Source organism: Stigmatopora nigra, chromosome 16 (genome assembly GCF_051989575.1).
Source record: "Stigmatopora nigra isolate UIUO_SnigA chromosome 16, RoL_Snig_1.1, whole genome shotgun sequence".
In the NCBI taxonomy this organism is placed as follows: Eukaryota; Metazoa; Chordata; class Actinopteri; order Syngnathiformes; family Syngnathidae; genus Stigmatopora; species Stigmatopora nigra.
In genome coordinates this window covers 3,867,127-3,887,801 of record NC_135523.1, presented here as the reverse complement: position 1 = coordinate 3,887,801, position 20,675 = coordinate 3,867,127, and the positions used below count along the sequence as shown (strand labels likewise).

At 39.1% G+C, this 20,675-nt stretch overlaps 1 protein-coding gene across 5 annotated transcripts in view; it reads left to right on the top strand.

Annotated features, from left to right (window-relative positions):
• The window catches only part of znf438 (zinc finger protein 438), a 66,690-nt gene that overhangs the window by 42,084 nt on the left and 3,931 nt on the right, over positions 1-20,675 (top strand). For 3 of the 5 annotated variants that reach the window (XM_077735604.1, XM_077735605.1, XM_077735602.1), the window contains 5 exons: positions 10,388-10,463; positions 14,870-16,576; positions 16,994-17,538; positions 20,036-20,164; positions 20,308-20,360. In XM_077735604.1, the coding sequence (XP_077591730.1) occupies positions 14,898-16,576; positions 16,994-17,538; positions 20,036-20,136 (2,325 nt within the window). In that variant the 5' untranslated portion in view covers positions 10,388-10,463; positions 14,870-14,897 and the 3' untranslated portion in view covers positions 20,137-20,164; positions 20,308-20,360. The remainder of the gene's footprint in view (positions 1-10,387; positions 10,464-14,869; positions 16,577-16,993; positions 17,539-20,035; positions 20,165-20,307; positions 20,361-20,675) is intronic. The other 2 variants (XM_077735606.1, XM_077735603.1) reach the window with 2 other exon arrangements.

Genomic DNA, 20,675 nt, shown 5'->3' with positions numbered 1-20,675 from the left:
TAAGTGCTGCCCAAATATGTCATGAGTGAATGGTTGAAGAACAAGGAAAGCACATCTCATGTCTGAATAATGAATGAGGACCATATGGTGGATGGAAAAGTGAGTTTGTGGCTCTGTAATAGTGAATATTGTTTCTCAGAAAAATCATTGGGTTTGAGTTTGAAGGAAAATGAAATCAGACACTTAATTTTTGACTTTGTTGCTGTGACAGTATATTGGCATGTTTCTTCAAGCAGTCTCCGTTGATATCAACAAGTTATATTGTTGTGCAGAATTTGAGTTGACTACTGTTTCCATATCATTTCTGAATGATTAAAAAAGAGCCTTAGCTTGTCTTTCAAAACCAGTTGTTGAGAAAAGCCAAGACCTCAAATGGTTATGGTTATCAGTGGAAAAAGTAGTGGCAGAATTTTTTTAGTTAGCTCTCAAAATCAGTTAAAATTCCATTTGGACCTTTTACAATGTTTGTTCATTCTGAGATAGTTCTATAAAATATCAACCCAAAGCCACACTTCATCATTCTTCTGAGGGTCCTCCCACTTCACGAGGTGTTGTACATTCATGAATGGCATTGTCCCGCATCCCAAGTAATATGGTGTTTTGCCAAACAGACTGCCCCCTTAGAATTTATTTCATCACTCCACCCTACGTGTCTCGTCCGCCTCTCATCCTCTTACATACTAGTCTTGCAAACAGATTTGTGTCTCCCTTTCTGCTTCCCACAGCTATTATTTTGGCGTCTTGGTTGCTTCCACTCCATTTGAGTCCTGGATCACATTACCCTGCCATTACTCAGTCGTTCCCCTGCAAGCTTGCTTCATGTCAGCAGTAGTGGAGCCTGCTTGCCTCCTCTGGACCTGGAGACTAGGACAATTTAACCACAGACGCCCCTGGTCAGTGGCATGACTCCAACTATGGCACAGACTCTCTGGAAAGTTATGCAGAGTTACTGTCAATCAGCAAGCGTCACTATTTTGTAGCTATATTTTCTCTTTAATCCTTGCCTTATTCAGTTGCACAACAAGATTATCAGGTTTCAGATCTGTAAGAAATTATTTCTATATTATTTCAGTTCTTCTGATGAGGTAAATGTCTCGTTAATCCCAACATTTTTATAAAGTTGAATCGTGCAGGCAGTATGAACATAGTGGTGATATTGCATTGGTCTTTTGAGAATGAGCGCTGTAATGTGGCCTTGCAGAAATTTCCTTGGTTTAATACCGGTTTTCTGATTTGATTAATGCCTGACAAGTAAAGCAACTGTATATTGTAAGGAATTGTTGGATGCTATCACTTTAATTTATATGAGGTTGTGAGCGGTAGTAAGTGTGTAACTGTCCGTCTCCCTATGCATTTTCGTAGGTTGTAAAGTTTTTAGATGCCAGAGTAACCAACCTCCTGCTATTAAAGCTTGTTGTGTACTCATGGAGCCACAACTCCCCTCATACAATCACCTTTAATTCCACCTCCCTAAATTTATCTTGACATGACACATGGGCGTCATGTATGAGGCAAGCTAGCCTAATCACTGCACAGGAAAACTCGCTCTGTTTGGGATAATCTTCTCTAATTGAAAAGGAGCCATCGTTGAGGTTCTGTGTCTTCTATGTTGCTCATCCCACAGCATGCTTTGCTGTAATGAGACATCTGGGGCTGCACAACAGAGATGTTTGGAATGAACTGTCAGGGGCTAAACATATCTGTGGTATCTTACAGTTCTTGTATGTGGGAATTTTAGATTAGAATTTAACTGTTAATTATATTTGTGCTGTAAACAGGATCAAAATATTGGAAAGCAGAACATGGCTTTCCTTTTCGAGCTGCTAGATGTGTGCATTGCAATGAAGAATCAATCTGTAACAAAAGAGCATTCAATGGCAAGCAACAAGTCCTTTGTTGGGTTTCAATCAGAATAGACAGAGGCTGACAAACCACACTAAAAAGTTGTTTCAGTGAATAGATTGCTCAATATAACAAAATTGAGGTAGTTGACCTGAGTATCATAATTTCCGCACAATAGATGCATCCGACCACGAGCCGCACCACCCATTTTTCATGGGAAAAAAAAGGCTACAAGGGTTCTAATTTTAATATTGAATATTTACATCAATGATACATTGAACTATTAGACTAACAAAAACTCTAATTAACAAATTGTCATCAACTAGTTGAGTTGCTATTAAAATACAACAGTTTATTTTCACTATCTTTGGAAGACAAGATTAAGTTAGGGTAACCAAAAAAAATCTGTTATTTTGCCTGTGTAAATACTGTTATTTTTTTCTTCTGGTGTTTACACTAGCACCCTCTTTGTTACAGGCAACTGCAAACTTGTCCAGTTACTTGGCACATAGTACACTCCAGATTCGGCATGACCAACTAAGTCCTCCACAGTTCACCAGAGACCTCTAAATTACTGCTTTTCACAACCAGAAAAGTACCTCACGTTTGAGTCGGATTTAAAAAGGGCTGCACATGCAAGAGTGTCCGTCTCACTTGTGGACCGCATCGCGTCACAATTCACCCTTGCTCTGAAAAACACATTTGTATCTTAAAGATATGTCGACTGACAAACCTAGCAAGTACATAAGGCTTAAGGTTAATACTAAACTGCTGTAATACATTATTTGGTTGGTTACAGAGTAGAGATAGCAATGGTTCAGCATGTACCTGTCAGTACTAAATGATTGCTCATTTCCTGCGAGAGGGGAGGGGGTGTTTGTGAGAGTAATAGCAAGCAGCTGCCTCAGCTGGACCTTGCCTTTCCTTACACTCAGCTTGTTCGTCTCAAACAAACTTTAGTGCCAATACGCCTACTTTTGGTTCACGTTCCGTGCAACCTGTTAGAAATATAAGTCAGGGATGAGACAATACTTAAGTGTTGAAATTTATGTCACTTGGAACTGAAGACCATTGTTTGACTACAAGGTTTTTCAAATACCTGCAGTCATTACAACTTTTATGTACAACAGTGCCATTTTTTTTGATTAGCTTAATGTAACGAGGTAGGGAAAGAAAGCCAGGTATGCTCAGTTTTCCTCTGGCCCTAGATCCCTAGATCCAAATATGAGCCCCACGTGTAGGACTGATGCATTTAAAAAACAAAATGTGAAAAGGATGTGAGAAATTCTCAGGAGCTCTCGGATAAACCAAGGCTTCTCTTGTGAATCACAGCTAATTAACAAAGTAATTAAGATCCAAATCTATATTTAAGGAATGACTGTAAATTGTCCATACATTCAAATAGGCCATCAAAAGAAAACCCTTTCCATTCATGAAAGGAGTAAATTAAACCCTTCAGATCCTCTTGTCTGTTATCCTCACCACGCGTCTCACAAGGGACATCTGTGAAGAAAGGGCAAGCCAATGTTCAGCTGAGTACCAGCCAACATTGGTCCAACAGAAGCTTAGTTCATAATGCAGTCACTCTGCATATTTCATCTCATTTCAATAAATGATGTCACTCCAAGGACATAGTTCGATTTAACCGAGGCAACACCAACTGTAAGACGAACCACGTTATCTCATTTCTCTTGTGGCAAATGAAAGATGATAACAAACAGTTTCTTTAGGAAGGCACTGAGCATGTTTTATCATCAACTCACACTGCCACAATAACCCGACCATGTGATGGATGTATTCGCCACAGGCTGCAGAAATATTGCTCCGTATGAATTTAGCGTGCACAAGGAATTGAATTTAGTGGGTGAAAGTGGAAAGCATTTTAATCTGATTACGGTCAGTATTTTTGATATGGTTGTGTTTCAGTGATCATCATAACTACTATTACTTATTTTACTTTTTGTCAAGAAGATGTTCACATTAATAATTCAGCAAACTCTGTAAAGTTGCTCTACAAGGATCCCATAACACAAAGAAGAGTAATTGACCTGGAAAGTCACATTTCTTAGGCATTTGAAGTAGTGGGCCAATGCCAATGTTGAGCAAACTGGTTCCCAAAGGTCTCTGTTGTGCAGGTTTTTGTTGCAACCGATCCAACACAGACAGTTTAACCAATGAGGTTTCTGCGGAAACAAGAAGCACGTGACTGCAATCAACTGATTGCACTTGTAGGACACCAGATTGGTGAAGAGGTGTCCTCTTGATGAGTTGGGATGAAAACCTGCACCCACTGCGGCCCTTTTTGAAATAGGTTGCCCACTCTGTTCCACAATCAAACATCAAACCAAAATGTCACATGAAGTGTGTATGACTAATAGGCAGGGTCCACCCTGAATTGGTTTCCCACCAATTGCAGAGCACAAAAAAAACAATTCAAGCTCACATTTATACCTAGGTTGATGTTTGTTGAACAAAATATTCCAGGTATTCCTTTTCATCACTAGTTAAGCAAATGGAAATATATACACAAAAGTGAACGAGACTGTAAAATATAACAGCAAGGAGGAACACTAGACGGAAACGAAACTTTCTATCACCTAAATACACGCAAGTCTTGCCACATAAGCCTGTTTGAGGAAGAGAAGGTTAATCGTCAGCAGGCACCGTTTTAGGAGGATGAAAATCCTCTTTTTGTCTTGTGACTAGGGGAAGGTACATCCTGTGTCAGGAAATAATTTCGGATACCATATCAAACAAAACAAAAATCTGTCTTTCTCAAATTCTTGGGGCAGTTCTTGGTTCCTAATTTTACTTCATTGTGTATCACTGGAGGCAATGTTGATATCAGCTTACTACAGTCGTTTAAAGCTGATGCAAGTTTACAATTAATTTGGTGTTTGCTTCATGTTTTTAAAATTTGATTGAGGTTATTTAATTTCGCTACTTTTTTTGGCAGAGGGAGTTGCTTTTCCCAGAAACCTGCTGATTTTAAGTAAATTATTTTACAATACAGCTATTTACAATGGAGCGTCATCGTTGTTGCTGTATTGCATTTTTGATTGGGTACTTAAGAGTGATAAATACTTTGTACAGTCTCAATTGGATATGCTTAGTAAGTAATTTACAAGGAGCAACTGTTAAAAGGCTCGCTCTGTTTGCATATTTGTCGTAGGCAAAATGACTTCCTCTTGTCTTTCTTTTCAGTCAGGAAAGGGTTACTCTCTGTATTTCCTGTCCAATTCCCTAAGCAGTGGCTATGTTCTGATTACGTTCTAGATGTTAAACATTCCCAGGCTCTTGTAACCTTCTCTATTCGACTCTGCCGTCCAATAGCTGTCCCAGGTGAACAAGTGGGCGAAACTCCTGTTTTTAAGGATAAAATCTACATTTATTTCTCACGGGGGCAGGAGATACGGGTACTGAAAGGTCAGAACGCTATGAGATGACAAGGAATATTTGCTTTCTACTAAGAGCTTTAGAAGTATAATTTACCTAATCGTGGTATTTTTAATAAAATGATCTTAATATGGAAACAATCAACTTCAAACACAATCTCAATGTGCCTTTTGGGCTTAAAGATATAGAGGATGAGTGAAGTGTTTCCTTTTTGGGTTCATTCCCACTCCTCGCCACTTGAGACACCTGATCGACAGCTGAGTTATGTTATCTCATCTGAGTCAGCAGAGCCTTCGCATCAGTCATGAAACAATCCAGATTGTGCGAACATATGTGTGTGGAGGCTGCATTTGTGGACATGACCCAGGAACATAGCTGGGCCAATCTGCACTATATTTAGCCCAGCAATGCTCAGGCTAATTGCCCTCCCAGGCCTAATCATTTCCAGGCTCTGCAGCTCACACGAGACTGATGGGGAGGCCAAACACCCTCCAACCTCATGCTAAAGAGATGTCAGCATCAATGCGCCTATCAATGAACACCACAAAAAAAGACAAGTGATGATAATGTTATTGTTTATTAGTTATCCTATAAGAATATTGTACTAATGTTTGAAAAGGTTTATTTTGGCAGCTTTTTAGGCCCTGAAATTGAATCTTGGTTTTCATTCTTTATTTCATCCTCCCCTAGTTATGCTGTTATAAATAGAGCCTTTTATTTATCTACTCCACTCTGCATGCTCCTGAAAATTACCACTTGTGATGAGCCCTGTCTCTTAGAAGTGAATTGGTTACTCCAAGATCCCCTCCACAAATGACTATCTGTGCCAATGGAGTCCTGGTCATATAACTTTGAATTTGCTTAATTAGCTTTTTTCCCAGCTAATTAAATAATTTGCTCAGGATGGTCTCTTGAATGAAATGTCCCATCGTTTATGCTAATTAGGCTTTTGATTCAAGACCATTTATCTTGGAGAGGGGAGTGTGACTGGTGGGGATGGTTAGCATGGAGTAAGGGGGTGTGGCAACTCTAAAGGCACTTTAATGATATTAGTAGAGCCCTTCTTATTTATTAGGCATGGGTTTATTTATGCAGAGTGGTGGCTGTCCATCACTGCTAAGTTGGTTTATTGTAGGCTGTAAATGTCACTGAGCTAGTAATGTGCTACGAGAGTATCTTATCAAATAATTGAAAATTCTTGAACATGTTTAATTATACTGTCAACGTAATTAGATTTCATATAGGATTAAAATGGGCATGTGGGTGATGTCTCTTATTTTGTGATCACTAGTGTGTGCAAATTGCATGTTGATTGTGTTTTTTGTGTCTTACAGTTGCACAAGAAATGCATAAGCCGCTTTATATTCACAGGGAGTCTTATTGTTTTACTTGGTTGTACACTAAGTAAATTGATTGATGTTGGTTCCTTTGGTGTATCAATTCCTAATATATATATTTATTTATAATGATAGATAATTGCGTCATAATCAACATGCTTTTTAAAAAGTATATCGTCTTGTAAAATCAGCTTTAGACATCGGCAAATGGCTAAATTTTTCTTTTAAATCAGTGTCGGCATTGACCTTTCAAAATCCCATAATGGTTGACCTCTACTGATGACTTGGTAACAGTGTATTTATTTGGCAGTGCTAGAAAGCTTTTTCATCATGACAAAGCTCTTTGCTCAAATGACTGCTGTATAGGTTCACAAGATTCTTTTATTTCTTTTTTACTTGAACACAACAGGCAATAATGGGAGCAAGATGCCGCTTTGGCCACAAGGCCTATCGTAACTTCTGATCGTAACCCTGCTACAACTGTGCAATTTCACTGTGCAGCTAACTGCGTTTCTGTCACCAGATTTTCAATCTTCACTGGGAACTGCGTTATTCACTCCTTGTTTTTGTAGTAAACAACTTAATGTCTGATTAGACTTCAAATCTGCCCCTGACTTCCAATATGTGTGGTTTTTGTAAGTATTTTGCACAGTGCCCAGTTTAAGGATTCACCCCTAGTCTTGCCTACTTAAATAACTTTAACAAGCTCAACACAAAATGTGTTCTAATTCTACTAACCGAGCACCCGGTAACAAGATGATTCATTTCCCATTTGCTATTATTGTAATTTTGATGTTCTTTTCTTATTTTTCCTGGTAATATACTGACAAACACATCTAGGTGACTAAAAAGCATGCAATTATATCCTCTATATTTCATGCATATTGGCCAGTGGTTAATCTGTGGTTAGTCTGGCAGGCAGTTGAGTCTCTGGGTCTGTCTGATAGTGCTTGTTCCTTTGAGATTCAAACATACTGTGTATAATGATACTCGCTATGTCCAGGGTCTGATCTCAGGCCAGCGTGATACGATCCAGAATCTCTGATGCCAAGACCTGGGCAGAATGAAGATATAATTGCGATTGTTTGATCAACATCATCATGCATGTGCCACTGTTTTTGCCACCTGCAGTCTCCACACTGGCTCTTTAACTGTGCATTATGCACAGATGCATCCTTGGCGAATGAGACCACCCTGTCTAGCTCACCCCTCTTGATCTGCCACTACTGGCGTCTCTCCCTCACGGTTCTCTGTTCTTTGTCTCATAAGCAAAACAGTCTTTCTTCTTTCCCCCTCTCCTCCCAGTTCCTCATAAGATCCAACGGGCCAGATTTTTTGTGCTTTTCTGCGAGTCCTGTGAGGGGAACCTTGAGGGTCTCTGTGGGATCAATTTAAAAGGGAAGTACTTGTCTCCTCCTCTCCTTGGCCCTTTCGGCTGATTGGATCAACTCGTCAGAAACTTGCAGGCTTTTGATCTCACCCTCTCCAAACCTACCCTTTTTTCAAAGTTTTTGCAAGAGCTTGGCTTGAAAAAGTCTGTTCCACTTTCAGGAGAATGTGCCCCCCAACGTTTTGCGTTGCACCTGCGAGTGAGAGTAGTAATGAAGTTTTGTAAAAAGCCACCGAATAGTTGAAGGAAAAAAAAAAGAAACAATCTTGGTTATAACTGTTTTGTCTTTGAAGATGTGAGAATCTTTTCTTCAACTGGTAGTCTTTGGGTGAGAAGTTGCTGTGAGTTGCAATAAATAATTTACAGTGTGAGGAAACTGAGAGAAAGGTAGGAGGTGCTACCCCGAAGGAGTCTGTTGACGTCGTTCCTTCCTTTGTTCACCATATAGGGAAAGCCAGCCTTAACCACCTTCCCCAATAGGGACTACATTATACTAGTGTAATCATCAGGGATTCGGTGATTTCTTATTTTTCTCCTAATAGCTAGAACCTTAATTTTGGAAGTGTTCCCCTTTTTATATCAGATAGCTTAACGTTATACTTTCAAACTAAATCACAAATTATTCAACATGGAATTTTAGGAAATATGCAATGTCAGTCAAGGTTATTTGATTATTTTTGTGCTTGTTTAATAGTGAGACTTTTAAAACAAAGTAGGTTTCTGGTATAAAATCAATTGGTTATAACTTCAAGAAAATATAAAACTTTGGCTCAAATAGATCTATGGCAATTGTATTTTGTACTTGTATAATAGCAGGTTTTAGGGCCAGATAAACTTTTCCTTACTACTGTCAGGGTCTGAAAGTGTTTTTTCCTCTGTCTTTCCTTACAGAGTTTTCTTCTTGGAAAAACCCTGTCATTGTAGTATTTCAAGTCATGGTAAATTTAAGCAATCCTGACCACAATATGTTTTGTTTGTTCTCAGACATTTGAAGAATATCACCTTTTTTCTCCTGGAGTTAGTGGTTTTCCTTAGAACCACACCAGAAAAGACTTCAAAATTGTCAAGTGGCCTTCATACAAGCATTTGTCTTTCTAAAAAAAACAACTACTTTTAGAACTCTTCAATCCTGGTGTAATGACCTCATTGGCAGAGTTGTGTGCTAATTGAGGTTTAATGGTAGAGTGGAATATGCAGGGCTGTAATTTCGCCGGCCTGGCCTGGAATAGAGACGACATTTTCATGTGGTCCAAGCAAATTTAGATAGCAGCTTTCCAGCTGTGGGAGACACCTTTCTGGTTTTTGTTTTCTTTTTGGGAGGAGTAAAGCAAGTTCCCTAAATTAATTAAAGCATCTGTCTTCTTATTTCTCCCCCCAAATTTTCTTAACCATGTCTCATACTTAACCACAACTCACATTGTTCAGTTGAAATACTCCAATCACTTTGGTGAAGCGTCAATACTTACTGTGTTTTCTGATTTAAGTTCCCGCTTGCACAGGACAACATCCACTTCTTTACTACGTTGCGTGTCCTGCTCTCCCATTCTTCAATAATTTATCCAGACAAGGAGAATGATTATTCCATGAATATTCACTCAAAATTCATTTCTTGTGCTTTCTCTTCAAGTATGTGCATGCCAGTGTGAGTGCAATTGTGTGCCCTTACGCACTTGTGTTACTGTGTGTAGGCAGTTCTTTTCTGCTTGAAACAAAGGAGGTGTCAGGCTGTATTAGCCCCCTTATGACTGAACGCCCAGAGAGCTCAGAGATGCACCACAGGTTCTGCTGAGTCGCTCATGAGCTACAGTGTCTGCCTCGTCGTCGCTTTGTGCCCCCTCCCTGCATGCCCGCTTTCCACTCCTGAGTTGCTCTAACAAGGTTGTTGGAAGAGGATAAGGCGTGTTAAATGAATAATTTACACACAAGAGCGCTCCTTATTTATTTAATATGGATGGATCTGACTGAGTGGGCAGCCTGTGTCCCTGCCTGCCGAGACACTGTTGGCTAAACGAGCGCTCATTCTGTTAAATGGAGTGTATCTGTGTGTGTATGTGCATGTGCAAAGCCATGTGTGAATCCTACCCAATGTACTCGTCGCCACACTGCGTTACTCTTTACACATTGATGCAAATAGATCGCACGAGAGATCTTTTACTTTCGTCGTTCTTCCTCTCATGAATTGAACAATTTTGCAGCCAGTCACACTGCAAGGGAACATTTGTTGAACACTTGGAGAGTTGTGAATGACAGTCAGCCAGAACATACAGCATGGCGTGTACCAAGTGTGTGTAGCCCTGTGAAGTACTTTCTACTTGTGAATTTTATGAACCTGAACACTCCTTAATTATTGAACTGGTGAATTTTTTTCTGTTCTTTTTCCCCCTCCAGGTTTAATTAAAATGTTTAATATTTTGTGTTATAGGGGGAGTTCATGAAGGAGAGGGGTGCAAGAGCCACGACCTATGTTTCACCTAAGGACCAAGGAACTTTGCAAATAGGTAACATTCATTCTATGGGTTTAATCTGAATTTGAATGCATCTGACCACTGGGGCAAAAGTTATGTCTGACTTGTTTTGATTTTGCATAAAGGACATTGTTAAAGATGTATTGCTCAGTTGCATCATCTACCTCTGAATATTGCTTCCATTGATGGAGGTAGCCATGCACAGCAGGATACTACAGCTTGTGTATGTATGTGTGTAATTCCCAGGAGAAAAAAAATCTCATAGCTCACACTGACCTCATTATAAAAATAGCTCATCTATGCACCCATCACATTTTATTCAATTTTCCTATTCTGTGCAATCCCTTATACATCGTGATCCTTTCTACCTTTCTACTTTCTCTCTGCTGGTGTTTGCAGTGGGTTTAACACAAGATTAAAAGCTTACGCAAGTCTTTGCAACATTAAGGTTTTCTCCTGCACCTGTCATTACCAATCTAGTCCTAATCTGGGATCATAAGATTTCTTTTAATCAAGAAACCCTTCTGAATAACATTTAAAACAGTGGTTCCGTGATGTGCCAACCATGTCCCTCTTATTGCTGCAAATCAATTTGCCCTCTATCCTTGGGCTTTCAAACATCTTTTAGACTCGTAAACCTTCCTAGTTGCTCACATCTGTATTCATCTATGGCAACAGCCACGTGGAAGTCCACGTCTTGGTTATTGAGTCTTCAAACATTTTGCAAGAAAGCGCCATCTCACAGTCTCTGTAATTTGGGTCACAATCTCAATCACTTGGTTTTTCTCTTGAGGTGCATTAACTTCACCCCCACCCTTGCCTCATCCTGCTTTGCTGTTTATCTATCTCTGGGCCCATCACGTCCCTGAACCTGCTGTAATTAGCATCATCACACCACGCTGTTTGTTTACTCAGGTACTGAGAGACGAGGAGTGAAGTGAGAATGAAAGAGATCGTTGGAAGCAGAAAGCTTGGGAAAGGAAGAGATGAGGGGGGAAAGGATTTACCAAATCAAAGTGTTCTGAGACTCTTTCATATTGGATGCATGAGATAATGATAGTAAGAATGACATGATGCTGGAAAAGACAAAAATTAGATGCAAAGAACTTTCCTGCTTCTCTATGCCACCCTGCATTTTTCAGTAGTTGAACTGAGAAGAGCCGGAATCAGCACAGTGGAAGCTTCCTTCCTCTTAAATTCCCTCCTGAGTTTGTCCCATTGAGTCAAGGTGTCATTAAGGTGTTTGTCTCAGTAAAGTTTGCATGACTCACTAAATAATCTAGAAGTTAAGCAACATTTTCTGGGAAGTGGATCGCATCTTTCATTATATGTTTGATAGTTTGAGTTCAGGTAATCAAAAAAGTTTGTTTTATTTTTTTTTGAACAGTCTTTGCACAAATTCTGTCGCTGCTAATAACTCACTCACCTACTCGTATTATTTTTTTCATCAAACTCCCCTCCATTTTTCTTCCACACTCTTTAGTGCTGTTTGACCTATTCCAATGGGTCCAAATGTCACCTCAGAAGGAAAGGTCAGGTAAAGGTTTAGCATTGCAAAGTCTGGATGACTAAAACAGTCTGGCTGCCTGGGGAGGGATAGGGTGTTAACACTTGAAACCACGAACACACATTTCTAGACATGCTCTTGGACACACTGCTGTCACCTCCAATCCAGAGTCATGCCACTCATCACCAGGTCATTCTGTAGCATTAATAGTGTACAGTATATATAATCTTAATGATTTCTTAACAGGCCAAAAAATAGTAACTGGCTAATATTTTACTGTGGTAATATGTAGAGTACTAAACAATGCACATACAGTACTTTTGGGTTGTACAGATTAATGTGAAGCAGGTACAGTCAGGTAAATGTATTCTGTATTAGCAATAGTGAGGGAAGTGTGTCTTCCATTGATTCATTTTCATTCACGTGCTAACGAAATCGGCAAGGTTCTAATTGGAATGGATTTCTCCCATGCATTGATTTGTTCAGGTGACATTGGATGACATATGGTTGTTTGTTTGTACCCGCTGTGCATACCATATGGTGCTCTAATAGAAAATGAGAGGGAGCTTCACCTTTTTATTGTTGTCCAATGAATACACAGAATTAGCAGCTGGATGCTGTCAGATATCCATTAATTGCTGTTTCATCCAGCACGAGCTGTTGGACATGTCCAAATACTGATTTTATTTTTGCTATGACTGCGCTTACCCTGCACGACACAAGAGCTGAACTCTCCTCCACACACGCACACACAGAATGATCAACACACTTGATTTTACACTTAGCTTAAGTTAAAAACTGTTTTCACTTAGTGATTGTGTCGTTTGCATGCACAGAAGACCGATGAGACCTTTAACATACATAATAATATGTTTTCCCAGGCTGGACAAAATGAAAGGTTTTTTCTCAAAAGAGGAATGGTAAAACATAATAATAACATTGCAGTGAAATCGGTCATGTTTGCATGTAGAATTAGGAAACTAGAAGCTGGCTGCTAAACACGACTTCTCACAGCCGGCTGGCCCCGACCCCGCACCCCCTCCACGTTCTGGCTTCTTATCTAGGCTAGATCCTGGCCTTTCATCTGCGCCAAAACCTAGAGGGGGGTTGCCTCCGTTGTTTTTACCCCTCCTTCCCATAAACATGGACACTTGGTTGATTCCAGACCGGCTTCATCTCCGTGCCCTATCTTTAAGTCCCAGATGAGCAATGCTATGACCTACCAAGGAGATAACAAATCTCAACTGCCCTCTCCCCATAATACTGGGTTTGTTGTTGTTTTCATTTAAAACAGATACATTATTAAACCTTTGGAACTGCCAAGATCTTCCAAGCCATCAAAGATATTTAAAACAATAATAATTAATAATTAGTTTTTCCACATCAAATGATTGTGCTGTTTAACAGCTTTTTTATTTTTCAGTACATTTCATAAGCGCAACTTTTATTTGGCACAACAAGATGAATAATTGAGGCCACTAAATATATTCTTCAGAAGTTGAGGAAAACTGGTTGATGTATTTTTAAAATTATGCTCACTTCATGCTTTGCCTGCTCACACACTGCCCTTCTATTCAACCCTGACCTCTCCCGTGCATAAACATATGTTCCTCACCTCTCACCTTCTGGCTTCACCTGTTAATCTATCTCCCCCCTTTTCCGCTGTCCCTTGCATTCTCTCCCCCCAAAATAAGAAAAAAAGCAACCCAACCTTTCTGCACCATCCTAGCCCTGACCTATGACCTCGGTCAGATTGAACCTGATGGCGCATCAAATCCCATGGCAGATTGAGTGGAATCTGTGACCTCCACGTATATTTGTCTTTTAACCCCTATATACTTGTGATCTCGGATCTCATATTCCAATAATCATGGAGGTTGGATCCCCTTACAAGTTATGTGACACCACACCGGTCTTCTGCTCAATGTTGACTTTGAAAGATATTCAGACCCTTTCTTTTTCCGAAGGATTTGGTTTTAGGTTTGAAACTTCATATTTGCACAAGTATTCCAATGCTTTGCTGGATTATTCCAGGAGAAACGACTCATAAACCCATGCAATAAAATTTAGAGCTCAGCAAGGGAAGATGTCTTTGAACCAGAGTAGAATGAACGTGTAGGAAAATGTAGGTTCAACTGATTTTGAACTGCAGAAAGAGAAGAACATGTATGTCAAACATTCTAAACATATTTTGAGTGGGTCAAAAGTTTAGGTCACTTGCTAACCTACTACCAAGCGCCCAATAGAGATCTCATACAACTGTCAAAAACAACAGTAGCTGTTTCTTCAGGTTACAAGGTTAAAAGTTGCCAATTCAAGTGAAATGGGTCTCACTCCAAACCTCTGTTGCATTGTACAATGATTTTCCCCCAATTGATTCAAATCTATGAATATATAAATTGTCTGAAGGACCATTACTTGGTTTTATTCCACATAGTGTTCACACACAGTAACAATCAAACTACTATCAGCTGTCTACTGTATATAAAAAATGAATACCTCCAGTTTTATGAAGCTGTCATGTGGCCAGGCACTGTGTAAATATTGTGTGCACAAAAACACTTCCAGCTGTTACACAATATGCCTTTTGCTATTTCTCTTTGTGGACACTTCTTGAAAAAGCTGTTATCTTTTTCCAGTTTCTTCTCTTGTATTGTTGCAATGTTTGTGATACCTTCAGCATTTGGTATATGTCAATTTGTTGAGAGTAGATTTTGAAATGATTCTATGGTGCCCAATGTTGTCAATGGTACAGAATTATACTTGGGTTGAGGGTCAAATTTCTATTTTTAGACCTTTATTCATTCCTATGTTATCTCCTCCACCTGTTTGGTACCAGGATCAATAAAAAAATACAGTGTGGCAAGGTTTTGTGTTATCTTTGAAGGTTTGGTTCTAAATCATCTAATGCAACTGTTTTTTTTTCTTTCAGCTGGTTTCCAGTGAATCCAGCCTTTCAAATGAAGAGCCTTCATTTCCGCAGCATCGCCCCCAAGGCCCCAGTCATTGTGAGTTCCACTTCATCTGCAGTCCTGTCTTGTCAACCTCCCCCTACCCTTCCTGAAGCTGGTAGTGGCGCTAACTCTAAATCCATCGTTGTGCCGACCCAAAACTATGCCTTGATGCAAATAGCTGGTCAGGATGGCACATTTTCTCTGGTGGCACTGCCCCCTTCTGTCTCTCAAACAACACAGCAACAACAACCTCAACAGAGTCACTCCATCCAAAAGACACTCAAGCTGCCCATCCCCAGATACAAGCCTACAAGGAATGTTGGGACCCCAGATAAAGCTAAACTGCGTCCAATTGCTCTAAGGGCTCACACTCTCACTGGGGAGAGGTCAACACAAACAAAGACAGTCACGCAAATTCAAAAGCCCAAAGAGGAATTGTCTGAGCAAGTCATTTTTATAGACCCGGCACATTCTGAAATTTCTGTCCCTACTCTACTACCGGAAAATGCAGTTCTTGGCCCAGCCTCCCAGTTAGAGCAAGTTCCAGAGAAAGTTGAAGAACCTGCAGCATCATTCACTCAAAATTCATCCCAAACTCTATCAACTGCTCTCAAAACTTCCACAGGCAAATCTCTGGAGCAAAGTGGTGCTATGATGAGGATATGTCATTCTAAGCCTGCATCAGCTCAGTCTCAAAACAGTATTGCTGTTATCTCTCCTGCCATCTTTAGCAAAGCAGTCCAGATTATCCCTTCTCCTCCTAAGGGTAAACTGCCCATTCTACCTTATTCTAAAATGAAGACCACACTTATTCCAGCCGCTAAACTCAGCTTGACCCAAGATAAGAAGGCTCGCCAGTCAGGCCCCTTGAGTCCCAAAGATCCTACATCCTCATTTCATGAAACATCAGAAACCCTGCCACTAAGCCCACCTTCTCAGCCCCAGAATAAAAACTCACTCATCCCAGTACTGGGAAACCTTCAAAAGAACCCAGGAAGGAAAAGAGGCAGAAAGAGAAAGACAATGGAAGACATCTTAGCACATGAGGCCAGAAAGAAAAGGACATTGTCGTTTTTTCGTCGAAGGGTCCCTGAAAAACCATTAATGCTTGTATCAGGCTCAAAGCAAAAAGAGGTTGACATTTCTAAAAAGTATCGTAGCATTCAGCCCAAACCAATGTTGGTGATGGAGACAGTTCCCCAGTTACTTAGTTTGCCTGCCTGTAGCACAGATGGTCAAGAACCTGAACTTGTACCAAGTCACCAGCTCCCGACATCCAAAACAGCGACAGACCTAGATTGTTCTCCACAACAACCTCCGCTCACTCTACACCTGAGCAATACAGCCCATTCCCGGATTTTTGTAGCAAGCCGCTCTATTTATCGTTGTCCAACCTGCAGCCGCTGCTTTCAATTCAAGCATCACCTCCAGAGTCATATGAACAGTCACGGCACCAGTCGACCGTATGCCTGCCCATTTTGCCGCAAATCATATGCGCATTCCGGAAGCCTGAGCACCCATATGACGCTTCATCATTCAGAAGCTCGATCTCGTCGGACTCTAAGTTGCGAGTTCTGCGAAAAGGCCTTTGGATATGTGGGTGTTTATATCAGTCATCTGCGAGAGGTGCATAAGGTCTTGCTTACAGTGGAGCCATCGATTAAACGTCATGAAGAGAATGTGGGGTAAGTTAACCTTTAAATTAAATTATTTAAACAATTTACAGCAGTTTTGTGAATTTTGCCATCTGAAAGTATCTTTCCCATTGAACTAAATGAAAATGCCTTTTAACAACCCCAGCTTCTGAGGCTGAAAAACTTTCTTAAAACAGTAATTTTGTACCTAACTGTACCCTATAATTCATTGTGTTGCTGCTTCTATTGACAAGTGCTTCTACATTAAGAGACTTGGTAAAATTAGTCATTTTCCATTGAGGATAGCTAATATATGGCTGTTAATAGTCAACCAATTTTTGGTTCAGCAATCTATTTATTCATTAGACTATTTGTGGTCAAGATAGGTCCTTCTTGAAAAATAAATGATAATCTTAGCCTTTCTTTTTCTAAATAATAATCAGATATTTACTAATTCCATCCTAACAGTGAAAATTCAGAAGCATCAGATGAACAAGATCATGATGGATCTGTGGAGCTGCAAATTAAATGCGGCCGCTGCCAAGTGGTTACCTCAAATTTTGCGGACATGAAGATGCACCTTCTATACGTTCATGGCCAGGAGGTCTTGGTTCAACTTCAGAGGCATCAATCTTTGCCGGGTGGGTACAATGCTGAAAAAGAGCTGATAAAACATGCCGCACACTACTGGCGGCAGCTCAACAAGAAACGCAGCCTTGTCAAATGTGGAAAATGTAACGAGGAGTTTTTGTCTTTTGCAAAACTTAAGAGGCACATTATGTTCCACCAATGTGGAAATGAAGGAGAGGACATTCAAACTGTTCAGACATCAACTACCGTTGGATGCCTTGGAGTACTTGCAGTTGGTTCTGCCTTTAATTGTGTTCTTTGCAGCAAAGTCTTCGATACTAAAGAAGGGGTTCTCCAACACTGGAGGGGTCACCACCACTGTGAGCAACCCACTTTACTCTGGGCTGCTTTGAGCTCCTACTCTGGCGTGGAAGTTGAGGACGGTAATATAAAATCTCCTGATTCAAATCCTCATTAGCTTGTAAGAAAGCCAGGGATTTAGTGTTTCCCAATTAGCCCCTTCCCACAAATATATATTTATATATATTTATTTCAAGTACACCCATTGGGGTAGTGCTTTTTCAGTTCTTAATCATTAGGTCAAAGATGCCACATTTTTTAAAAAACGGTCATGCTGAATTTATGTTGCACTGTTATGTTTTTTTTTTTTAAATTTCGTGCATATTTAAATATTCTTTCAAAAGTAAGTTTATTAGAAGTATAATAAAAATAAATAAACAATATTCCTATAAATATTTGTAGTGATGCATGTAGTTTTGTTCCAAACTGCCTCAGAGTTCTGCATCCAACACTGTTGCAATCAATTTTAAATCATAATTAAAATCATATAATTCAAATAACATATTTGTTCTATATATTTATACAACTGCACCTTATTCCACATTTCTATATATATAAAAAAAGAAAACTATAGATTTATTTGGAAAAACAGAACTGATTTACCTGTGCATTGACAATATTACTAAATGGTTTGCAATGGGGAGTCTCAAATTGAAAATGTTGTCATTTGTATACATTGAGGGGTCTAACTAATGTAGCTAAGAGATTATCTACACTTAAAAAACCATGTCTTTGGATTCATACATATGTAATCTTGATAGAATCTATACAAATATCTTGTTAAGGTGTTGAAAAATGTAGTTTAAGGTATCATTCATTACATGAAAGTCTTAACAAGTAAATTTTCACACTTAAACAGGATGATAACAGTTATGGTAATACTAAGTATTCATCTACCAATTTCTGGTTGAACATGGGAACTGAACATTCTTTATGAGAACAGATAAGCGTTTGCACAATCACATTCAAATGATGATGACTGGGTCAATGTGCCAAATCATTGTCATTATTTATTTTTGGGGTGGAAACTTGTACTAGTTAGTATGAGTTAATAAGACCACTAAAACCCTCATTGTGACTTTCTTTAAGTATGACTGTAATAATCCTATGCCAGCCTCATGTGACTGCCTTGTGGCCTTTAAAAGAAGAACTAATAATTTTAATTTTTAAACAAATCTCCATGTCATAAGATTTCACTTTGGTAGCCAACAAGTCTGTACTTGTTGGTTGCCTATTTGTGTATTCCATGACATGCCAAGATTTTATTGTACATGTGTTTTAAGCTTTTAACCACGGAGAAAAATACTGTTGCAGCTAGTAAATGTTACCAGATTATGTATGCACCTGAGGGAATCTTTTGACTCTAAATTTAGAGTTCATGTACTGTTTTCCAGGAGAATATGCTATTTTATACCAGATTAATACAATTTTTTTGTATGCTTGTGTCAAGTGTGGTGACCTTGATATGTTTATTTTATTCAAATTTAATTTCTTGATGGGTGTGTCGTGAAAATGTCTGTTTTCATATGGAAAAAAAAAAGACAGGGTTAAATGAATGTACCCAAATGTTTTAAAATATTCTAGTGATTGTGTGCTTATATACATAGATGGTACATATATAGATGCATACATTGTAAAAAAAATATATATAGATATTTAAAAATATATTAAGATGACCTTTTGCTCTGTTTTGTTACAACAGAACACAAGGTTAATTCAGTTTGACAAAACAAAAAATTTAAATGAAGTGGTTAAACAGCTCTAGTGCTTATTGAATGCCCGTGTGTGCATGTGTGTGCATCTTCATTCCCAATTAGGAAGAAAATGGTAGTAAATGGGGATCACAGTTTGTGTTAGGTTTAACACAAATTGATAAAATGAGTAACAGCCAAAAGTAAAGCAAAAATGGCTTTGTGCTTGTGGTTGTTTGTGTACCTTGAAAACATAATCTTGATGAAAATAAAAAAAGATGCTTTACTGAGCCAGTTTTCAAATGACTAATTTAATGATGTACTGTATATATTTTTTAATTTGTTAATGGACCTCTATGATAAAATGTAGGGATCGTTTCCTGCAAATGGTTTTTAATTTTAAGCAGCGTACTTATGGGCCTCTCCTTTATTTTTTACTACACTTCAATTTTGTAACTTTGAGGCATAATCTTTGCAAAGCAATAAACATAGATTTTAAGACATAAAATGGCAGTGTAAAAAGGTTCAACTCCCTAAATTTGTCTTATGCATTATGCTCAATCTTTTTATGTTTTAAGCCTCTAACATATTGGTATCTAAAGTTGAAATTTAATTTTTAAGAACAGCTTTGAATCAACTTTGGGTCTGAGCCTTAGGTTTAATAGATAGTTGATTTCCCATTAAAAGTTTGTTGTATGGAAACCCTGATATAAAAAATAACGAGAAAGTGACATATTTACTTTAGTCCCCCAAAAGGAAGCATATACAATTATAAAGTCAGTAAAGTTGTTATGTTGTTTTATACAATATAGCTGTTCAGAATATGAGGGCTCCAAGTGGAGCATTTGAACAATAGCAGTATTCTGTTTGATTGCTTCATATTTTATAGATGGATCAGATACCTGCTTGTCTTCTGTTCTCCAACAGCATGAAACTCCTCTCTCTTTTTTAACCTCTTCAACACAGCAGAAGGGAATGGATGGAAGCTAAAGCCACACCACAGCTGTGTAGAATTCAGGTACTTGGCTCTAATTGTTTTAGAAGCACATGATTCTGTCACACAGGTCAAAGGGCAGTCCTTCCTGGGTTTCTGCAGCTTGTCAGAGACAAAACCTTATAAAACCTCATAGCCTTATTCACTCATTTTCTTCTACTTTACAGAGGCTGAAAAGGTTCTAAATGAGCGACTTCAGGTGGGGCATAGGCAGCTGAAGGTGCGACATCAGTTACACATGCAGGCACAGATGAAAAGAAATGCACTATACATTGATGCATATTTCCCTTTAATCAGCGTTAACACGCAGCATAGCAGTCACACAAGCGCTCTCACTTCCTCGTACATCTCAGGGGGACCTGTCTGATCAAAGCACCCCCCTCTACTTTGTGATCAGTGGCAACGAAGAACTGGAGCTTTTTCTCTTCTTTCTTTCGGTCCGATTCTTTGTATGCTTTCTCCTGCACACCTTGAGGGTTGGTTGGTCTTTTTTTTCAGAGGCTGTGTTTTGGTTTGGGAGGCTAAAGAATTGACT